Genomic DNA, 17733 nt, shown 5'->3' on the forward strand with positions numbered 1-17733 from the left:
CAGGTAATCAGCATTCAGTAGTGACTTGCGACACACTGCGCCCTGCCTTCCACTGTTACTCATTTCCCACACCTGTACATGTCAGTTCAGTGACAACTCCCAGCGTCCTCCACCCTGGGGTGGCAGGGACAGACACCCCAAGGATAGACTGAAACTCTTAACACCCACTGATCAGAAAGCACTTGCTTTATGTATAAGTTCATTGAAACAGATGGCAAACCAATATTATGGTGAATAATATATACAATATTAAACAACTACTATAAACAACGTGAATAAAAAGCAATATAATGTTCAACTATTACTATTTTTTGCTTTTAGATGTTCAAAGCATATAAAATGCAACAGTCAATATATGTAGTTTGTATCCCCAAAGATAGATTTCAATAACCTTTTATGTTGAGTCAGCAAAGCAGAAAAGTGACAGTTGCTAGAAATGACCCCCAAATTATCATATACAGTTCTGTGCCAAATGTTTAAGCAGGTGTGAAGAAATGCTATAAATTAATAAAGCTTTCAGAAATAGAATCAGCGTCTGCTGACACTGTCAGCTGTTCGGCCAGGGGATATAAAGGCAGACATTCATTTGCCTGCCGGCCAATGGACGATTGATCCCGGGTCTCCTGTGGCCTTACCCGGCACACAGTAAGACCTTGCACCTCCTGTGAAGTATACTTCGCCATCTGTTCCCAGTCTTCCCACCTACCCCCTCCTCCCCAACCCATTTCCCTCCTCTACCTTCCCTTTCCTTCCTCCCCCCCCCCCCTCCCCCTTATCCCTTTCCCTCCCCCCTCCTTACCCAAACCCCCCCCCCCTTTTCCCCCCCTTACAACCCTCTCCTCCCCCCCCCCCCCTCCTCAATCATCACCATTTCACCAATTTTGCTTCCCTTCTCTAGGTGCCACTGGATGGCGTCACCACCCTGACGCCACTATGGGACCCTTTGTGGTCCCCCCACCCCTCGGGGGTCCACTACCCTGGTCCCCCTCGCGGAGGTCATACTGTGGCCCGAGATCTCAATCTGGGCTCTCGTTCCCGGGGCCCCCTACTTACACAACACTTCCTTGCAATCAAGGTAAATCCTTTCACACTCTTCACCTTTTTTTCACTTTGCTGCCTTGGTGCACCTTTTTATTTGGTTCCTGGGTGACCTCACCGCCTACCCCCCCTTTCCTACCCTCCTCCCTTCACTCCCCCCCTCTTTTTCTCCCCCCTTTTGGCTGCTAATTGCTTCCCATTATCACCCTTCATCACCTCCTTGACAACCTTCACAGCACTTTTAATATTATCACCGATCTACACTATGGTTTGCACTTCAACATCCCCCCCCACCCACAAACCCCCCCCCCCCCATCCGAAGCTGGGGCCTACTATACTAACCATTTTTCTTACCCTATTTACCTGTTAGAAGGTCCATTCGCCCACACACGTACCCCCTGTCCGCCACTCGGGACCCTATGTGGTGGTTACCGTCCTCCCCGCTGGTCCGGCGAGGGAGGCTTTTAGGTGAGCAGCAGAGTCCTTGTGTTCCCCAACCTAATTTTTGTAATTGCTTATGTATTATTGCTTGACCCTTGTCATTTTAACTTTAACTGTAGATGCTCTTCTGATGAAGCGGCCGAAGCCGCGAAACTAGTCAAGAGGCTCGATATGACTTTCAAACCCATTATGCTTTTCCCCCCTGTGGGGACTACTATACTGGTGCTATGTTGGTCGTATATTGTTTGCATTTTTTAACCCTGTACCCCCCTGTGTCTTTATTGATACTGTACCCAATAAAAATGTTTTTTAGTATCTACTTGTTTCCATGTATACTGTACACCTATGCTACTAGTACTGCGATAGTCCAACAATGGCCCACAACTCCCCCCTAGTTGGCTCTTTGGTTTGGGGGCCTCGGAGCCAATACCCTATATTGCCAGTGCCACCTGCCAGTCAGTGCCACTTGCCAGTGTCACCTGCCAGTGCCAACCAGTGCCATCTGCCAGTGTCAATTAGTGCCAAATGCCAGTGCCAATAAGTGCCACCTGCCAATCAATGCCATCTGCTAGTACCATCTTTCAGTGCCATCCAGTGCAACCTGCCATTGCCAATAAGTGCCTTTTGCTAGTGCCATCTTCCAGTGCCACGAGCCAGTGCCACCAAAAAAATAAAAAACAAAAAAATAAAATAAAATCGGCCGCAAAAATCGGCATCATATATCGGCCGCCCAGATTTCTAAATATCGGCATCGGCCAGAGAAAAAACCATATCGGTCGACCTCTAATTTGGTGTGACTACCCTTTGCCTTCAAACCAGCATTAATTCTTCTAGGAACATTTTCACATTGTTTTTGAAGGAACAGTGTAGAACATGGAAGGTAGGTTGTTCCAAACATCTTGGAGAGCTAAACACAGATCTTCTGTGGATGTAGGCTGCCTCAAATCCTTCTGTCTCTTCATGTAATCCCAGACAGGCTTGATGATGTTGAGATCAGGGATCTCTGGGGGCCAAACCATCACTTATAGGACTCCTTGTTTATTAAACTGAACATGGTTCCTAAAGACTATTGCCGCTTACACACGATCAGGTTTTTGCCCGACCAAAAGCTCATCGGAATTCCGAAAAATTCCATCGGAGTAAAATAAAACATGTTCTATATTTAAACTCTGATAGAATTCGTCGAAATTTCCGATGGAATTTCTCCGATGGGGCATACACACGGTCGGAATTCCTATGGAAAAAATCCGTCTTGACTTTTTCCATCGGAAATTCTGATCGTGTGTACGCGGCATATGGCTGTATGTTTGGGGTCAATGTCCTGCTGCAGAATACATTTGGGGCCAATCACAAGCCTCCCTGATGGTATGGCATGATGGATAAGTATCTGCCTGTATTTCTTAGCATTAACACCACGGATCCTGACCAAATCTCTAACTTCATTTGCATTTTGTTAATTGATAAAAATAAATAAATTAATAACACTTCCATTTCTGAAAGGATTCTTAATTTACAGCATTTTTCCCAGCTGCCTAAAACTTTTACTTACATACACACACTGAAGTTCTGGCTAGCTTGCTAAAATGTGAGTAGAAGCCTAGAGCACCATCTGTTGGCGGGAACAGTAAATGTAAATATATTCTTATGGAGTATTTCACATATACTTTATAATATATATATATATATATATATATATATATATATATATATATATATATATATATATATATATATATATATATATATATATATATATATATATATATATATATATATATATATATATATATATATATATATATATATCACATATACTTTATAATATATATATATCACATATTATATATATATATATATATATATATATATATATATATATATATATATATATATATATATATATATATATACATATATATATACACACACACATATATATACACACACACACACACACACACACACATTTGCAAAGCACTACATGCTCCAAAATGGGCTGTAGGTACAGTGTGACTCTGCAGGGATCAGTGCAGTGGGGGGTGGGATTGCACTTTGAGGTATTTTTATGAGATGGGGAGAGGCAATTCCCTGCCATCTTTTTTTGATCAATGTACACCATTATAAGGGATGGACTGGGACAAAAATTTGGCCCTGGACATCATCCAGACTGGCCCACTTTACTTTTGCAAACACACACAAAAACAGCATATATACTGTTGGGGGGGGGAACGTGGTGGGACGACGACGTGGTGGGGGGGGGTTGGTGTAAGACACAGGGGGACAGCATGGGGGCTGGGGGACACAGTGGGGGGGGGGGGTGGAAGACAGAGGGGGGACATCGTGGGGGGCACATGAGAGTATCATGGAGCCTCACCTGATGCCTGCAAGAAGACCTCTCATGGCGCGCTGCTCTCTTCCGGCCCCTCCGCTCTTGCAGCCGCTTCCAGTGCTAGTGCTGCAGCTGTCATGGGGCCCCACAGTGCCAATAGGTCAGTCCACCCCTGCATTACAGCAGTGCTCAAAGTAATGGCTGCGCAGCCATTACTTTGACAGGCTGTCACTCAACCTGGCCCACTGAGCCATCGGCCTACCAGGAAACTCCCAGAACATGCCTGCCCATTATAGAAGCATAGTATACACATTTAACAGCTTTCTGCAGGCTACTGTTCACATATATTTCATGAAAGAAAATAAGGCAAGCCTGCTGAGCTTTCATGTTTTGTCCCCGAGACCCCTAAAGCTCCAATTTAGAAATGCAAATCTAGGTTTGCTCATCTTTGTAGCCATTTCATGTTAGTAGGTTCAAGATATAAACATCATGTACTAATTTACCCAAATACTGTATAATGAAAAGGACAACTGTACATTTAACTTAAAGTTGTCTAACACACCCTCCCAAACTAAACAAGAACACCATTATCCCATTTGGTCAATACCTCAATCTCTTTAAACAACCAAAGTATGGTGTAACATGATTGTACCCTGAGCATGGTCCGTACATTTGGGCCTCTTTCACACAGGCGGCTGTTCTGCCGCTATTAAAAGCATGCTTTATTATTTAGAAATTCCAAGACTTCAGGCACAGCGTTCACTTGTACATTGCGATTAGCAGCGTTTACATGCGGCTGCGTTTAGCTGCGGTGGAACATACTTGCCATTTCTTCCTGTTTTTCTTTCCTTGTAGCCGCTGCCATCCGCAGGTGAAATAGAACACTGCAATTACCTGCGGTTATGTGCAGATAGCTGCGCTAAAATTGGTCCTGGATGCAGTCAAATTTATTTTTTATAAACGCACAAAACCCCATATAACGAAACTGTCGCTAAACGCAGTGTGTAAATGGGGCCATAGGAAAGCATTGTCTGAGTTTTGGTGCAGTAGACAACTTCATCTATCCGCAAGTTAAAAGCTGAATTCTATCTGCCCGTGTGAAAGGGGCCTTATACAGTTTGATCCTGTGGTGATGGTCAAGGTAATCTTCCAGCATGCAGAAAATGTCTGCCATTTAAAATGATAATTGTATGGAAGGGTTTTCTGCAGAGTAGTGTGTAGGGTAAAAATCACTTCTTGCTGTACAGTTTAATGTGCATCAATTTAAACTAACACCATATAACAGATATGGTTGTTTTAAGGCCAACTGAACTTTCAGTTTACATTTGAAAACATTTGATGGGTATCAAAACAAACTGTGTTCAAAGTCTTAAGCCTCATACATATGATCGGATTTTCCGACGGGAATTGTGTGATGACAGGCTGTTGGTGGAAAATCCGACCATTTGTACGCTCCATCGAACAATTGTTGTCGGATTTTCCGTGGACAAATGTTGGATGCCAGGCTTTAAAATTTTCAGTGGACACAAGTCTGTCAGACAAAAGTCCGAAGTACAAACACGCATGCTCAGAAGCAATGCTCACCAAACACAACAGCAGAAAATGCCCAAAGGGTGGCGCTAAAGAGCTGAAAAACTACGTAGTACGTCACTACGTTCATGTTTGTTGGTCGACAATTGTGTGCCTTTTGTATGCAAGACAAAAGTCTGAGGCTTTGTCTGCAGAAAATCTGACAGTTTATTTTCTTTAGAAAGCCGCCACTGCCAGAGTAAAAAACCTTTCCCCCCTGTTCTCTCTGAAGAGGTCTGACACACCCCTGCTGAGTCAGATCTATAGCTAGGCAATCAGCAAAACTCATGCTCACCACTGATTGGAGAGCTCCACCTTTGACTTAGCAGGGGGTGTGTCAGACTTCAGCAGATAGACCACCGATTCCATACAAACAGCAAGGGTCAAAATCTGCAGCATGCAGACAGGGCACACACTTTCTTCTCAGGCAGTGGCTGTTTTCTAAAGAAAACGAAGCGTTAAGCCTCATACACCCGATCGGATTTTCTCTGGACAAAGCGTAGGACTTTTGTCCGAAGGGCATTGGCCGTGAGCTTGCATTGCATACAAACGGCAAAGAATTGTTGGCCAACAAACACGGAACTACATGTTTTTTTAGCTCTTTATCGCCACCCTTTGGGCAACTTCTGCCAATGTTGCGTTATGGTTAGCATGGATTTTGAGCATGCGTGTTTGTACTTAAGATTTTTGTCCGACGGACTTGTGTATACACGATCGGATAATCCGACAACACATATTTGTTGTCGGAAAAATTTAAAGCATGCTATCCCACATTTTGTTGGTGGAAAATCCGACAACAATTGTCCGATGGAGCATACAAACGTCGGATTTTACGACAACAACCTGTCATCACACAATTCCCGTCGGAAAATCTGATTGTGTGTATGGGCCTTAAGTCTTCACATACCTTTTGCTTTGATGCAACTGGAATGTATTTAGCTGACTGAATCAGAAAGTTGAACTGGGTTTTAAAAGCAAATCTAAAATTCCACCCCTACTCCCACTAAGTGCTAGGCACAATTAGATGCCTTAACTCATTGTTGACGCTCCTGACAATTCTAATCCCTGCTAGACTCCTGAATAGATACGGACCCTGGATAGCTGGTGAACCCAGAAGCAGCAGCAATGTGAGAAATATTTGATGCATTTATAATAACCTCTGTGAAACAGAGAGATTGCAACGTAAACTAAGAACAAATTATTGTTCTGCCAAGCCCCATAGACTCATATATTAGACCAGTGGTTCTCAACCTGGGGGTCGGGACCCCCTCGGGGGTCGAATTACGATTTGCCAGGGGTCACCAAACCCTGGGCTGTTCCTGAATCGCGCACCACTCTCCCAGCCTTTTCACAGCCGCCCACTCAGCCTATTCGCAGCTTCCCAGTTCACAGCATGGATGGGGGCAGAGACTAGGGGTCAGCTGACTGGAGAGGAATGTCAAGTGGGAGGGGCTGGAGGAGACCCCATTTCCTGATTTCAGCATAGGGGTCACTGCTGTGAGACACTACGAAGCCAGAGACGCAGTGAGTAACATTGCCTGTGATTATATTTGCCATTAAAAGTCCTCACTACAGTTCTCTGATCAGCAGATTTAATCAAGAACACCTAAATGGGATGATCATAACTCCCCCAGCACTGCTACTCTTCCCATTCCCCCCCACCCCCTCAACAAGGAGCAAGAGAAAGAATAAAAATAGAGAATACATGGAAGGGAGAGCATAGAGGGGGAAGAACAAACAAAAAGGAAGAGAAAGAACAAGAAAGATGGCGAGAGAGAGAGAGAGAGAGAGAGAGAGAGAGAGAGAGAGAGAGAGAGAGAGAGAGAGAGAGAGAGAGAGAGAGAGAGAGAGAGAGAGAGAGAGAGAGAGAGAGAGAGAGAGAGAGAGAGAGAGAGAGAGAGAGAGAGAGAGAGAGAGAGAGAGAGAGAGAGAGAGAGAGAGAGAGAGAGAGAGAGAGAGTGATGGGGGGGGGGGGGGGGACAAGAAATTAGGATAGAGAGAGATAAAAGGTAAAGAAAGTACATCCTAAAATGTGGAGTGGAAGGGACTCAGGGAGCGCTAAAAATCCGTGGGTTAGAGGTGCAAATTACTTGCCTTGGGTGCTGACTACCCACGCTACGAAAATAATTTTACTGTTAGGGGTCCCCACAACTTGGGAAATTTTATCAAGGGGTCACAGCACTAGGAAGGTTGAGAACCACTGTATTAGACTATGTGGGTACAGCAATTAAAAGCTTTATTAGTCTACTCACTTGGACACCAGCATCCTTGCAGGCCTCAATGACTGTCCTCGTTCCAGTGTAGTTAACTCTATAGAATAGTTCTTTGTTATCGCTGGAGGGGGCCGGGGATGCGCAGTGAAAGACAGCATTCACACCCTGAAGTGCTGGCAGTAAATCCTAGTGTTTTTGAAAAAAAAAAAAAGCAGGATTGTAAAACAAGGCAAAATAAAAAACATAGATGCTGTTATATATATATATAAATATATATATATATATATAAAATATATATGATATGAGCACTGTGATGTCCAAGACATGGAAAATATGTTTTGTTATTTACTTAAGGACATGGCATGCAGTACCATGAAGTCTATTACTCTATAACTTACTCTAAATAAGTAACCCACTGCCAGCTTAAAACGTGTTATGATAGCATTGGGCTAAAAGCATGGGCAGGACAAATCATAAGTCATGGATATTCTAAGACCTGTCCTGGCAGCTTGGAGATCCATTAATGTAGACATATCACAAACATGAGCAAATCAAACTGAGCATATAATAAAACTATGCATAGACATTTCCTAAAAAAAAAAAAAAAAATGCTCATTAGATCCTGAGATATATGCAGCTAAAGTTTACTTTTGAGAACTTCTGTCTATGAACTTTTTTCAGATTCCACTAGCCAGGCTTGTGAGAGGTTTATTGTATGTAGAGAAACCGTAAACACATCGGGCCAGATCCACAAAAACCTGACGTAACTTAAAAAATCCAATTTAAGTTACACTGGCTTAAAGTTTCTACCTAAGTGCCTGATCCACAAAGCACTTATCTAGAAATTTCAGGCTGTGTAACTAAAATTCCGCCGGCGCAAGGCGTTCCTATTCAAATGGGGCGAGTCCCATTTAAATGAGGCGCGCTCCCGCGCCGGCCGTACTGCGCATGCGCGTCGGCCGTACTGCGCATGCGCGAAGTTACGTTACGCCGAGTTTTGAGGATCGCGACGGCTTAAAGTTGCGTCGGGGAAAAAAAAAATGACAGCGGCATGCATTCCTGAGGGAGAACTCCATGCCAATTTTCAAAGAAAAAACCGGCATGGGTTCCCCCCCCAGGAGCATACCAGGTCCTTAGGTCTGGCATGGGTTGTAAGGAGACCCCCCCACGCCGAAAAATTGACGTAGGGGGTCCCCCTACAATCCATACCAGACCCGTATCCAAAGCACGGTACCCGGCCGGCCAGGAAGGGAGTGGGGACGAGCGAGCACCCCCCCCCCTCCTGAGCCGTGCCAGGCCGCGTGCCCTCAACATGGGGGGTTGGGTGCTCTGGGGCAGGGGGGCGCACTGCGGGCCCCCCCCACCCCAGAGCACCCTGTCCCCATGTTGATGAGGACAGGACCTCTTCCCGACAACCCTTGCCATTGGTTGTCGGGGTCTGCGGGCGGAGGCTTATCGGAATCTGGGAGTCCCCTTTAATAAGGGGGCCCCCAGATACCGGCCCCCCACCCTAAGTGAATGGATATGGGGTACATCGTACCCCTATCCATTCACCTGGAGGCAAAAAGTAAAAGTTAATAAACACACAACACAAGGCTTTTTAAAATATTTTATTATTCTGCTCCGGACGCCCCCCCTGTCTTCGTTATTAGCTCAATTACCAGGGGGGGCTTCTTCTTCCACTCTCCGGGGGTCTTCTTCCACTCTCCGGGGGTCTTCCGCTCTCCGGGGGGCCTTTTCCGGACTCCGGGGGGGCTTCTCCGGACTCCGGGGGGGCTTCTTCCATCTTCTCCCCTCTTCCGCTCTTGACTCGGCGAACCCCGGTTCTTCTGCAGCTCTCCGGTGCCTTCTTCTTCAGCGCTGGCTGCCTGCTATGTTTGTGTGTTAGCTCGATTTCAAACAGGCAGCCGGCGCGGTCTTCTGTGACGTCAGGGTCTTCTCTTCCTTTCTTCCGATGTTGTCTCGTCGCCTGTTGTCGCTGTAATGATGGAAGCGCGCCTTGCATCACATTTATATAGGCATCACCGTCCCATCATGCTCCGGTAGGTACCCACGTGGTGGGTGCCTACCCACGTGCACCCACCACGTGGGTACCTACCGGAGCATGATGGGACGGTGATGCCTATATAAATGTGATGCAAGGCGCGCTTCCATCATTACAGCGACAACAGGCGACGAGACAACATCGGAAGAAAGGAAGAGAAGACCCTGACGTCACAGAAGACCGCGCCGGCTGCCTGTTTGAAATCGAGCTAACACACAAACATAGCAGGCAGCCAGCGCTGAAGAAGAAGGCACCGGAGAGCTGCAGAAGAACCGGGGTTCGCCGAGTCAAGAGCGGAAGAGGGGAGAAGATGGAAGAAGCCCCCCGGAGTCCGGAGAAGCCCCCCCGGAGTCCGGAGAAGCCCCCCCGGAGAGCGGAAGACCCCCGGAGAGTGGAAGAAGACCCCCGGAGAGTGGAAGAAGAAGCCCCCCCTGGTAATTGAGCTAATAACGAAGACAGGGGGGGCGTCCGGAGCAGAATAATAAAATATTTTAAAAAGCCTTGTGTTGTGTGTTTATTAACTTTTACTTTTTGCCTCCAGGTGAATGGATAGGGGTACGATGTACCCCATATCCATTCACTTAGGGTGGGGGGCCGGTATCTGGGGGCCCCCTTATTAAAGGGGACTCCCAGATTCCGATAAGCCTCCGCCCGCAGACCCCGACAACCAATGGCAAGGGTTGTCGGGAAGAGGTCCTGTCCTCATCAACATGGGGACAGGGTGCTCTGGGGTGGGGGGGCCCGCAGTGCGCCCCCCTGCCCCAGAGCACCCAACCCCCCCATGTTGAGGGCACGCGGCCTGGCACGGCTCAGGAGGGGGGGGGGGCGCTCGCTCGTCCCCACTCCCTTCCTGGCCGGCCGGGTACCGTGCTTTGGATACGGGTCTGGTATGGATTGTAGGGGGACCCCCTACGTCAATTTTTCGGCGTAGGGGGGGTCCCCTTACAACCCATACCAGACCTAAGGGCCTGGTATGCTCCTGGGGGGGAACCCATGCCGGTTTTGTTTTTTACAAATTGACGTGGAGTTCTCCCTCGGGAAAGCATACCAAATGCCGTCGCTGCAATGGGCCTTTACAAGGTGTGACTAACTTTACACTTTGTAAAACGAGCCCTAATTTTACACTTGCAAAATAACACTTACGGCGCAAAAAAGAAGCTTTGTGGATCGCCTTAAGTGCTAATTTGCATACTAGCAACGGCATTTCGACTCGAAATGCCCCCAGCGGCGGATGCGGTACTGCATCCTAAAATTAGGCAGTGTAAATCAATTACACATGCCGGATCTTCTGTGTAACTTTGGAAAAAGCCTTTTGAGGATCGTTTCCAAAGTTACACACAGACTGAACAGCACTTAAGTCGGAGTATCTCTTTTGAGGATCTGGCCCCTGATGCTGTCTAAATGGAGGTATCCTGGATAAAAGCGGACCAGATCCAGATAAAGCGTTTGTTAACCAAAAAAAAAAAAATGGATCCTGTACCTTTAAATCATTTTATACAGCGCAGTGCTTGTGCTGTGTCATTTGGCCCCCTGTGATACCTGGCAGATCCTGCCAGTATGTAAACTGACCTTGGTTCATCATGGCTGCTGAGCCCTGACACCGTGGTCAGTTTACGTGCCTCCATCATCTGCAGCCTTCCTGTCCTCTTCTGTGCTCTTGTGTCCTCCTCTCTCCCCTCCATGCCTGTCTGCCCCTGAGTCAGTGCCCACCGTCTCCGCTCCAGCTGCTCTCATAACTGTTAACATTTTATATACGCCCCTCTGTGTTCTAATAACAAGTGCTCCTGTCTGTGTGCTTTATTAAAAAAATGCCTCACAGCGGTTCCCTGTGATCACGTGACCAGCCGGCTCTCCTCCTCGCGTCCTGTCTAATGTCAGTAGGGGAATCACAGCCCCACCCACTGCATCTGTCACTTGGGCATAGGAGAGAGAGCCAGCCGGTGACTTGATTGCAAGGAACCGCCATGAAATCCGGTAAAGTAGGCAATTTTTTAATAAAACAGAGACAGGAGCACTTGTTATTAGGACACAGAGGGGGAGATAAAAAATTATACAAGTGTGTTAACAACCACTTTAAGGCAAGTCCAGTTTGTAATTTAGAGGAGGAATAACTGAATTTTGGCGTTTATTTCATCTAAAATCTTGGTAAACTCATTTAATTACAATATTGGAGATCTCCCACTCCTGCATTATTTGAAAACAATTTAAGAGGGAATTTATCTTAAATATAGGTAGAAGACCTAGCGGGAGCAATTCCTTCAACCACATTAAATGTGTGGACTGGTTAAATGAAAAAAAAAAAGGAAATTATGTACGGCCTACCTTATTCTGCCCAAATTATATCCCTGTACATCATTATTATGCTACTGTAGATAATCTGAACATGTATGTGTACCAATAGACCTCAGGCTTGCTGGCCAAACAAGTTAGAAAACCAAAGAGAGAAAAGCTGGCACCCCAACAATGTTCCAGAATGGTCATTTACTAAAGTCTCAATGGTTTTGAGATGATGCAGACACTCTTTCTCAAGGTAATAGACAAAGTATGCAGATGCCTTGTGAAAGAGTCTGCATACTTGCAAAACTTTTTTTTTTTTTTTTTTGCATTGTTGGAGGGCTGGCTTTTCTCAGCATTTGGATTTGCTGTGGCATTATAACTTAGCCAAGCACTCACCCCATAGGCCAACTTCATGCTAGCTGTGGCCGGGGCATGCAGCAGGGGGTCTGGTGCGTCCCCGTTCTTCATTTCAGGAGCGAATCATGTCCGAATTCGGACCTGACACAGAACCAAAGACACACAGGACCCTTTTCTAGCGTGGACGGCAGCCGCCCCTGATGGGGTGTGAACAGTCTCCATTGAGAGCCAGTCACAGTCTCCTGTCATTTAAATTGGATGTAAAGGAAATCTGCATCCAGTTGGCATACGTGTGAACCCAGCCTCAAAAGGGGTTACATGGGCTCAGTGTTGTGTGATTTGATGTATTACAGGTTAGAAACTCCGTCCTGATTACCATTGTCCCCTGTGATAATACAGAGCCAGCAACAACTTGGCTGAACTAAGCTTACAAGTCAATACAGTTGTTAGCCAAGAGCATGTCCTCATAGTCACCGTGCCCAAAAAAAGGCAGCTGGGGCCAAAAGTTTTTAGGACTTTTAAACAGATTTGTTTGCCCGTGGTCTACATCACAGGTGTCAAATACAAGGTCCGCGGGCCGAATCCGGCCCTCCAGGCCATTTTCATTTTATGTGGCCCTCGCACCTCTCCTGCAGCTGCAAGAGAGCTCCAGTCCTCCTCCAGACCCTTACTTTTTGCTTTCAAGCAATCCATCCAGCTTCTTGCCAGCAGCAGCATAAGGAAAGGGGGTACACTGTGATGTAAGGGAGAGTGGGGGACTCTTGAGGGTGGGGTGGCGCTTGACATCTAATGTAAGGGGAGGGGACGTGCTGGATTTACAGATACAACCGGCCCCTTTGAGGGCAATCATAATGCTGATGCAGCCCACGATAACATTGAGTTTGACACCCCTGGTCTACATGGAAACACTGCCAAATTATAAATACAAAAACTGAGGGTCTAGCCGGGATAAATTTTTTTACCTGTTTGTTGCAGAGATCACCAATAAAAAACTGGACACGATCATTCTCAAAGCCCTGTCGAATATCAAACACATTAACAGAGTAACCTCTCTCTAGCAAGCGTTCCACCATGTGTTGACCAAGAAACCCTGAGCCCCCGATGACTGCGCATTTTTTGCTGGCCTGGAAAAAGACAAAAAGAGAACAAAATATTAAATTGACAAAGATCTGTGATATCAACTGAGGAGGTCTTCTGGAGACTTAACACATTGAAGAAAAAAAAAAGGAAGGAGTAGATAATAATATAAAGAGGTTTTAGAAAAACACTTTTGCATATTTTTTTGGACAATTGGAAATTCTGGGCATGGAGAGATGTAAACTGTGCCTCTGTTGGTTGGCAACAAGTTCTTTGTCAATTTAGTGCCATTATCGTTATTCAAGGGCTCCCAAATACAAATCCTACCACAAATCTTAAAAAAAAAAAAATGAATGGTAGCTTCTACTAGTCATTTACCTCCCCACATTGTGAATAGTAAGATCAGATCAGATATTTCACTTGATACATAGGATGTGAACATCTTTTAGTTTGGACAAAGTGGCTCTTGAACCACTTCCTGTCCATTGTACACACACAATATATATATATATATATATATATATATATATATATATATATATATATATATATATATATATATATATATATATATATATATATATATATATATATATAATCGTCCTCCTTCATGTAAAAGTGATCCAAGTGGCTATACAGCTGCCTGATCACTTTTACATGCCACCCACCATTCCCAGGCTCTCCTGTCCCACTGAGAGAGCCCAGGACCATTGTAAGTTGTTGGGTCAGCTGAGCACAGACAAGGAGGAACATCTGTTTTTCACTGTCCTATGAAGACTGGAGCAGGAAGTGACAAGGATTTTGTCACTTCTGGTTTCAGAGCTTGCTTTACCTGGCTGGTAACAGCCAAGTGGGCAGCCAATCAAACCGATCTGTGTTTGATCGGCTGCCTTGGAGCGCAGAGGAGGGATCAGGGGTCTAATAGACCCTTGATCTTTTAAAAAAAAACTGTCACTGCCCAAGTTTCAAGGAATGTTCTTCATCCCTTGCGATAGCGAAGTTGAATTAAAAGATTAAATACATTTTTTTTAAAAAGGGGGAGGGGTAGGGGTGATAGACTGAATGGAGAGGGAGGAGAGGAGAAAGAAAGTGGAAAAGTAAGAAACTAAAAAAAAAAAAAAAAAGAGTGAAAAGTGGTTGTTGTACTTGGCCGGGCACTTAGACTGCTTTCACACCGAAAGTGCCGGCCATTAGCGCTAAAGTGACGCTTGTTTTAGCAGCGCTTTAGCACTGTTTAAGCAGGGTTTTTGCACCACTTTTCGTCCGCTAGCGAGGGGCTTTTTACCCCCCAAAAAAACGCAAAGCACTTTTCAGGCACTTTGAAAGCGCTGCCCATTCATTCCAATGGGCAGGGTGTCTTGGGAGCGCTAAATATAGCTCTCCCAACCGACCCCAAAGATGCTGCTTGCTGAACCTTTTGGACGTCCCGCAAGAAGTGTGAAAAGTTACACTGGAATGAATGGGAGGCAGTTTTCAGGTGCTTAGCAGAGGCCATCTTCAGCATAAAGCGCCTGAAAACCTTCCCTGCAAATATCAAAATTGCACCAACCATCATTTTATTCTCCAGGGCCTCTGCTTTCATAAAATATATAAAGGTTTGGAGGTTCTAAACAATTTTCTAGGCATAAAAAAAGAAAAAGGCTGATTTTGCATGTGAAATACTTACAGGCCGTAAACGCGTTGCCATTTCTGAAACAAATTATACAACTTCAACCTAGAAAATAAAATGGAAATTATGAGAATCATTCAAAGTTTTTTAAATATGCAAAAAAAAATATTATAATTGTAATTATCTGTAGAAGAAAATCCATTTGAGCCTGTAATCTGACACGGTATCCCCTTTGACCACACTAGTTATACTGATACCATTGCAATCTATGGAGAATGTCACATGACCTACGTTCAGCTCTGCCACAGAAGTCAATGACATCTCCTTGCATTCAGGACACAAGAACCCGGTACAATGCAGGCTGTATGAGCAATGAATAGGGTTCTGTGCAGTACTGGCTGTGGCTCCATTCATCTTTGTAAAGAATTGAGGAAACATGAGAGTGGGCAACTTATTTTATGTCAATTTCCCATGTTTATTTGATCATGTGATATTTAATATCCACTGAGTTTATTTTTTGCTTAACAAATGTAAAAAGACTTAAAAAAAAAAAAAAAAAGTATTTTTTAGCTTCTGTTATAAAATTTGGCAAACAAGTAATTTGTTTGCGCTAATGAGGCGGCACTGATAGGCTGTATTGATGGGCACAGATAACCTGCATGGATAACCAGTGCCCTGATTATCGGTATAAACAATGTTCTCACTGTGCCCTGTCACCCTTGTCGGTTATTGACTCTCCCTTTCTCCCTTCTTCACAGAGACAGCATGCGAGGAAAGGAATGCCAATAGCCGGCAAGTCTGCTTACATGTGACCAGCTGTAATTGGACACAGCTGATCACATAAAAATTGGCCTCTGTGATTGGCCCTTTACAATGATCAACTGTGTCTAAAGGAGCACATCCATGGTTGCCCTCCTAGTACTGGAGAGCCGTGCTGTAGCCGTCTTTTAGCCATGGCAGGGAAGTGGTTAAAAATAAGGTGCAACCAGTCCATGGAGCGCAGCGCTGTCTTCCTGCAGCCAATTCTTCTCGCCACTGCGGGTCCACGGCGACACCATCTTGGATTCGTAGCTTCTTGAGGAATCCCAGCCGCATCCCCTCTGCACGCGCATGCCCAAAATCATGTGGTGCATGGAGACTAGTCCTGCAGCCTCATGTCCCAGAATTACACAAGTTCTGACGCTGATTTAATGCCGATAAGGCACCAAGTTTAATTATCACCTTAATCAGCCACAGAATTTGTGTAATTAATGTGTTTGGGTTTAAAGGGATGAGGTGGCAGCCCTAGCAAGGGGCACATCATTCTCACCCAGGAAGTGCGGGTTGTGGGGGCACATCATTCTCACCCAGGAAGTGCGGGTTCACATTATTCTCACCCAGGAAGTGCGGGTTGTGGGGGCACATCATTCTCACCCAGGAAGTCCGGTTTGTGGGGGCACATTATTCTCACCCAGGAAGTGGGGGCACATCATTCTCACCCAGGAAGTCCGGTTTGCTGGGGCACATTATTCTCACCCAGGAAGTGGGGGCACATCATTCTCACCCAGGAAGTGTGGGTTGCGGGGGCACATCATTCTCACCCAGGAAGTGCGGGTTCACATTATTCTCACCCAGGAAGTGCGGGTTGCGGGGGCACATTATTCTCACCCAGAAAGTGCGGGGGCACATTATTCTCACCAAGAAAGTGCGGGGGCACATTATTCTCACCCAGGAAGTGCAGGTTGCGGGGGCACATCATTCTCACCCAGGAAGTGTGGGTTGCGGGGGCACATTCTCACCTAGGAAGTGCAGGGATCTTACTGTAAAAAGACATTCCCCCCCCCCCAAAAAAAATTGTGCAAAAGTAGGAGAGAAGTAAAGTGCTATGCAAACAGTTGGCACCATATAAATCCTGTATAATAATTTGAATGAAAAGTGGGAGAGGCAAGATACTAAAGCCCTCAGCAGTGACCACCAATGTGTTCTTATTAAAGGGGTTGTAAAGCTTCCTGTTTTTTCACCTTAATGAATCCTATACATTAAGATGAAAAAACATCCGATAATACCTGAGCCCTCGAAAGTCCCGCATCAAGAACGCGATTGATCTTGGCGCGGTCTTCTCGTCTCTTCATTGGATATATTGATAGCGGAGCAGGCATTGGCTCCCGCTTCCGTCAATCAAATTCAATGGCGCAAGGTTACCCCCTTGGGAGAGAGCTTCCCAGAGGGAGTTATCGGAGGCGAGGAGGAGCCAAGACAGCCACCGAGGGACCCCAGAAGAGGACGTTCTGGGTCACTCTGTGCAAAATGAGCTGCACAGCGAAAGTATGACATGTTTGTTATTTTAAAAAAAATGTAACCTTTACAATCACTTTAAAGCAATGCAGAAAAAAAATGGCAGCCCTACAGAACGAAGTGAAATATAAATAAAAACTGCCCCTAGCAACCAATCAGATGCAACCGTTCACCTGAAAATGACAGCTGAGAAATGGGAGCTTCATTCTGATTGGCTTTTAGATGAGCCCAGGTATAACGAGACTGTCCCTATGAGCCGTGTGTATTAATTGTAGCAGCTCCTCACCTGTCCCACACCGTCCCCCGGCACACAGCGAACAATAACTCACTTTCCTATGATAACATCCTCAGCCATGGTCTGAGAATCAGCAGACAGCAGGCGCTCACTCCCTATTGGTGGAGCTTTCACATCCCCAACCAATAGCTAAACACGACGGCCGTGTCCTTGGCAACCCACCTAAACGTCATTTTTTTGCGCCCGCTGTATACAGGAAGCGCACATGCG

The 17733-nt window shown here is 45.6% G+C and overlaps 1 protein-coding gene across 1 annotated transcript in view; it reads right to left on the reverse strand.

The window, feature by feature from the left end:
* The window catches only part of NSDHL (NAD(P) dependent steroid dehydrogenase-like), a 38536-nt gene extending 20905 nt beyond the window's left edge, over positions 1-17631 (reverse strand). Inside the window, exons 1-4 of the mRNA XM_040323650.1 lie at positions 17515-17631; positions 15012-15059; positions 13231-13392; positions 7630-7776 (exon numbers count right to left, since the gene is read on the reverse strand). Of these exons, the coding sequence (XP_040179584.1) occupies positions 7630-7776; positions 13231-13392; positions 15012-15032 (330 nt within the window). The 5' untranslated portion in view covers positions 15033-15059; positions 17515-17631. The remainder of the gene's footprint in view (positions 1-7629; positions 7777-13230; positions 13393-15011; positions 15060-17514) is intronic.
* Between the last annotated feature and the right edge of the window lie 102 nt (positions 17632-17733).

Source organism: Rana temporaria, chromosome 9 (assembly GCF_905171775.1).
Source record: "Rana temporaria chromosome 9, aRanTem1.1, whole genome shotgun sequence".
NCBI lineage: Eukaryota > Metazoa > Chordata > Amphibia > Anura > Ranidae > Rana > Rana temporaria.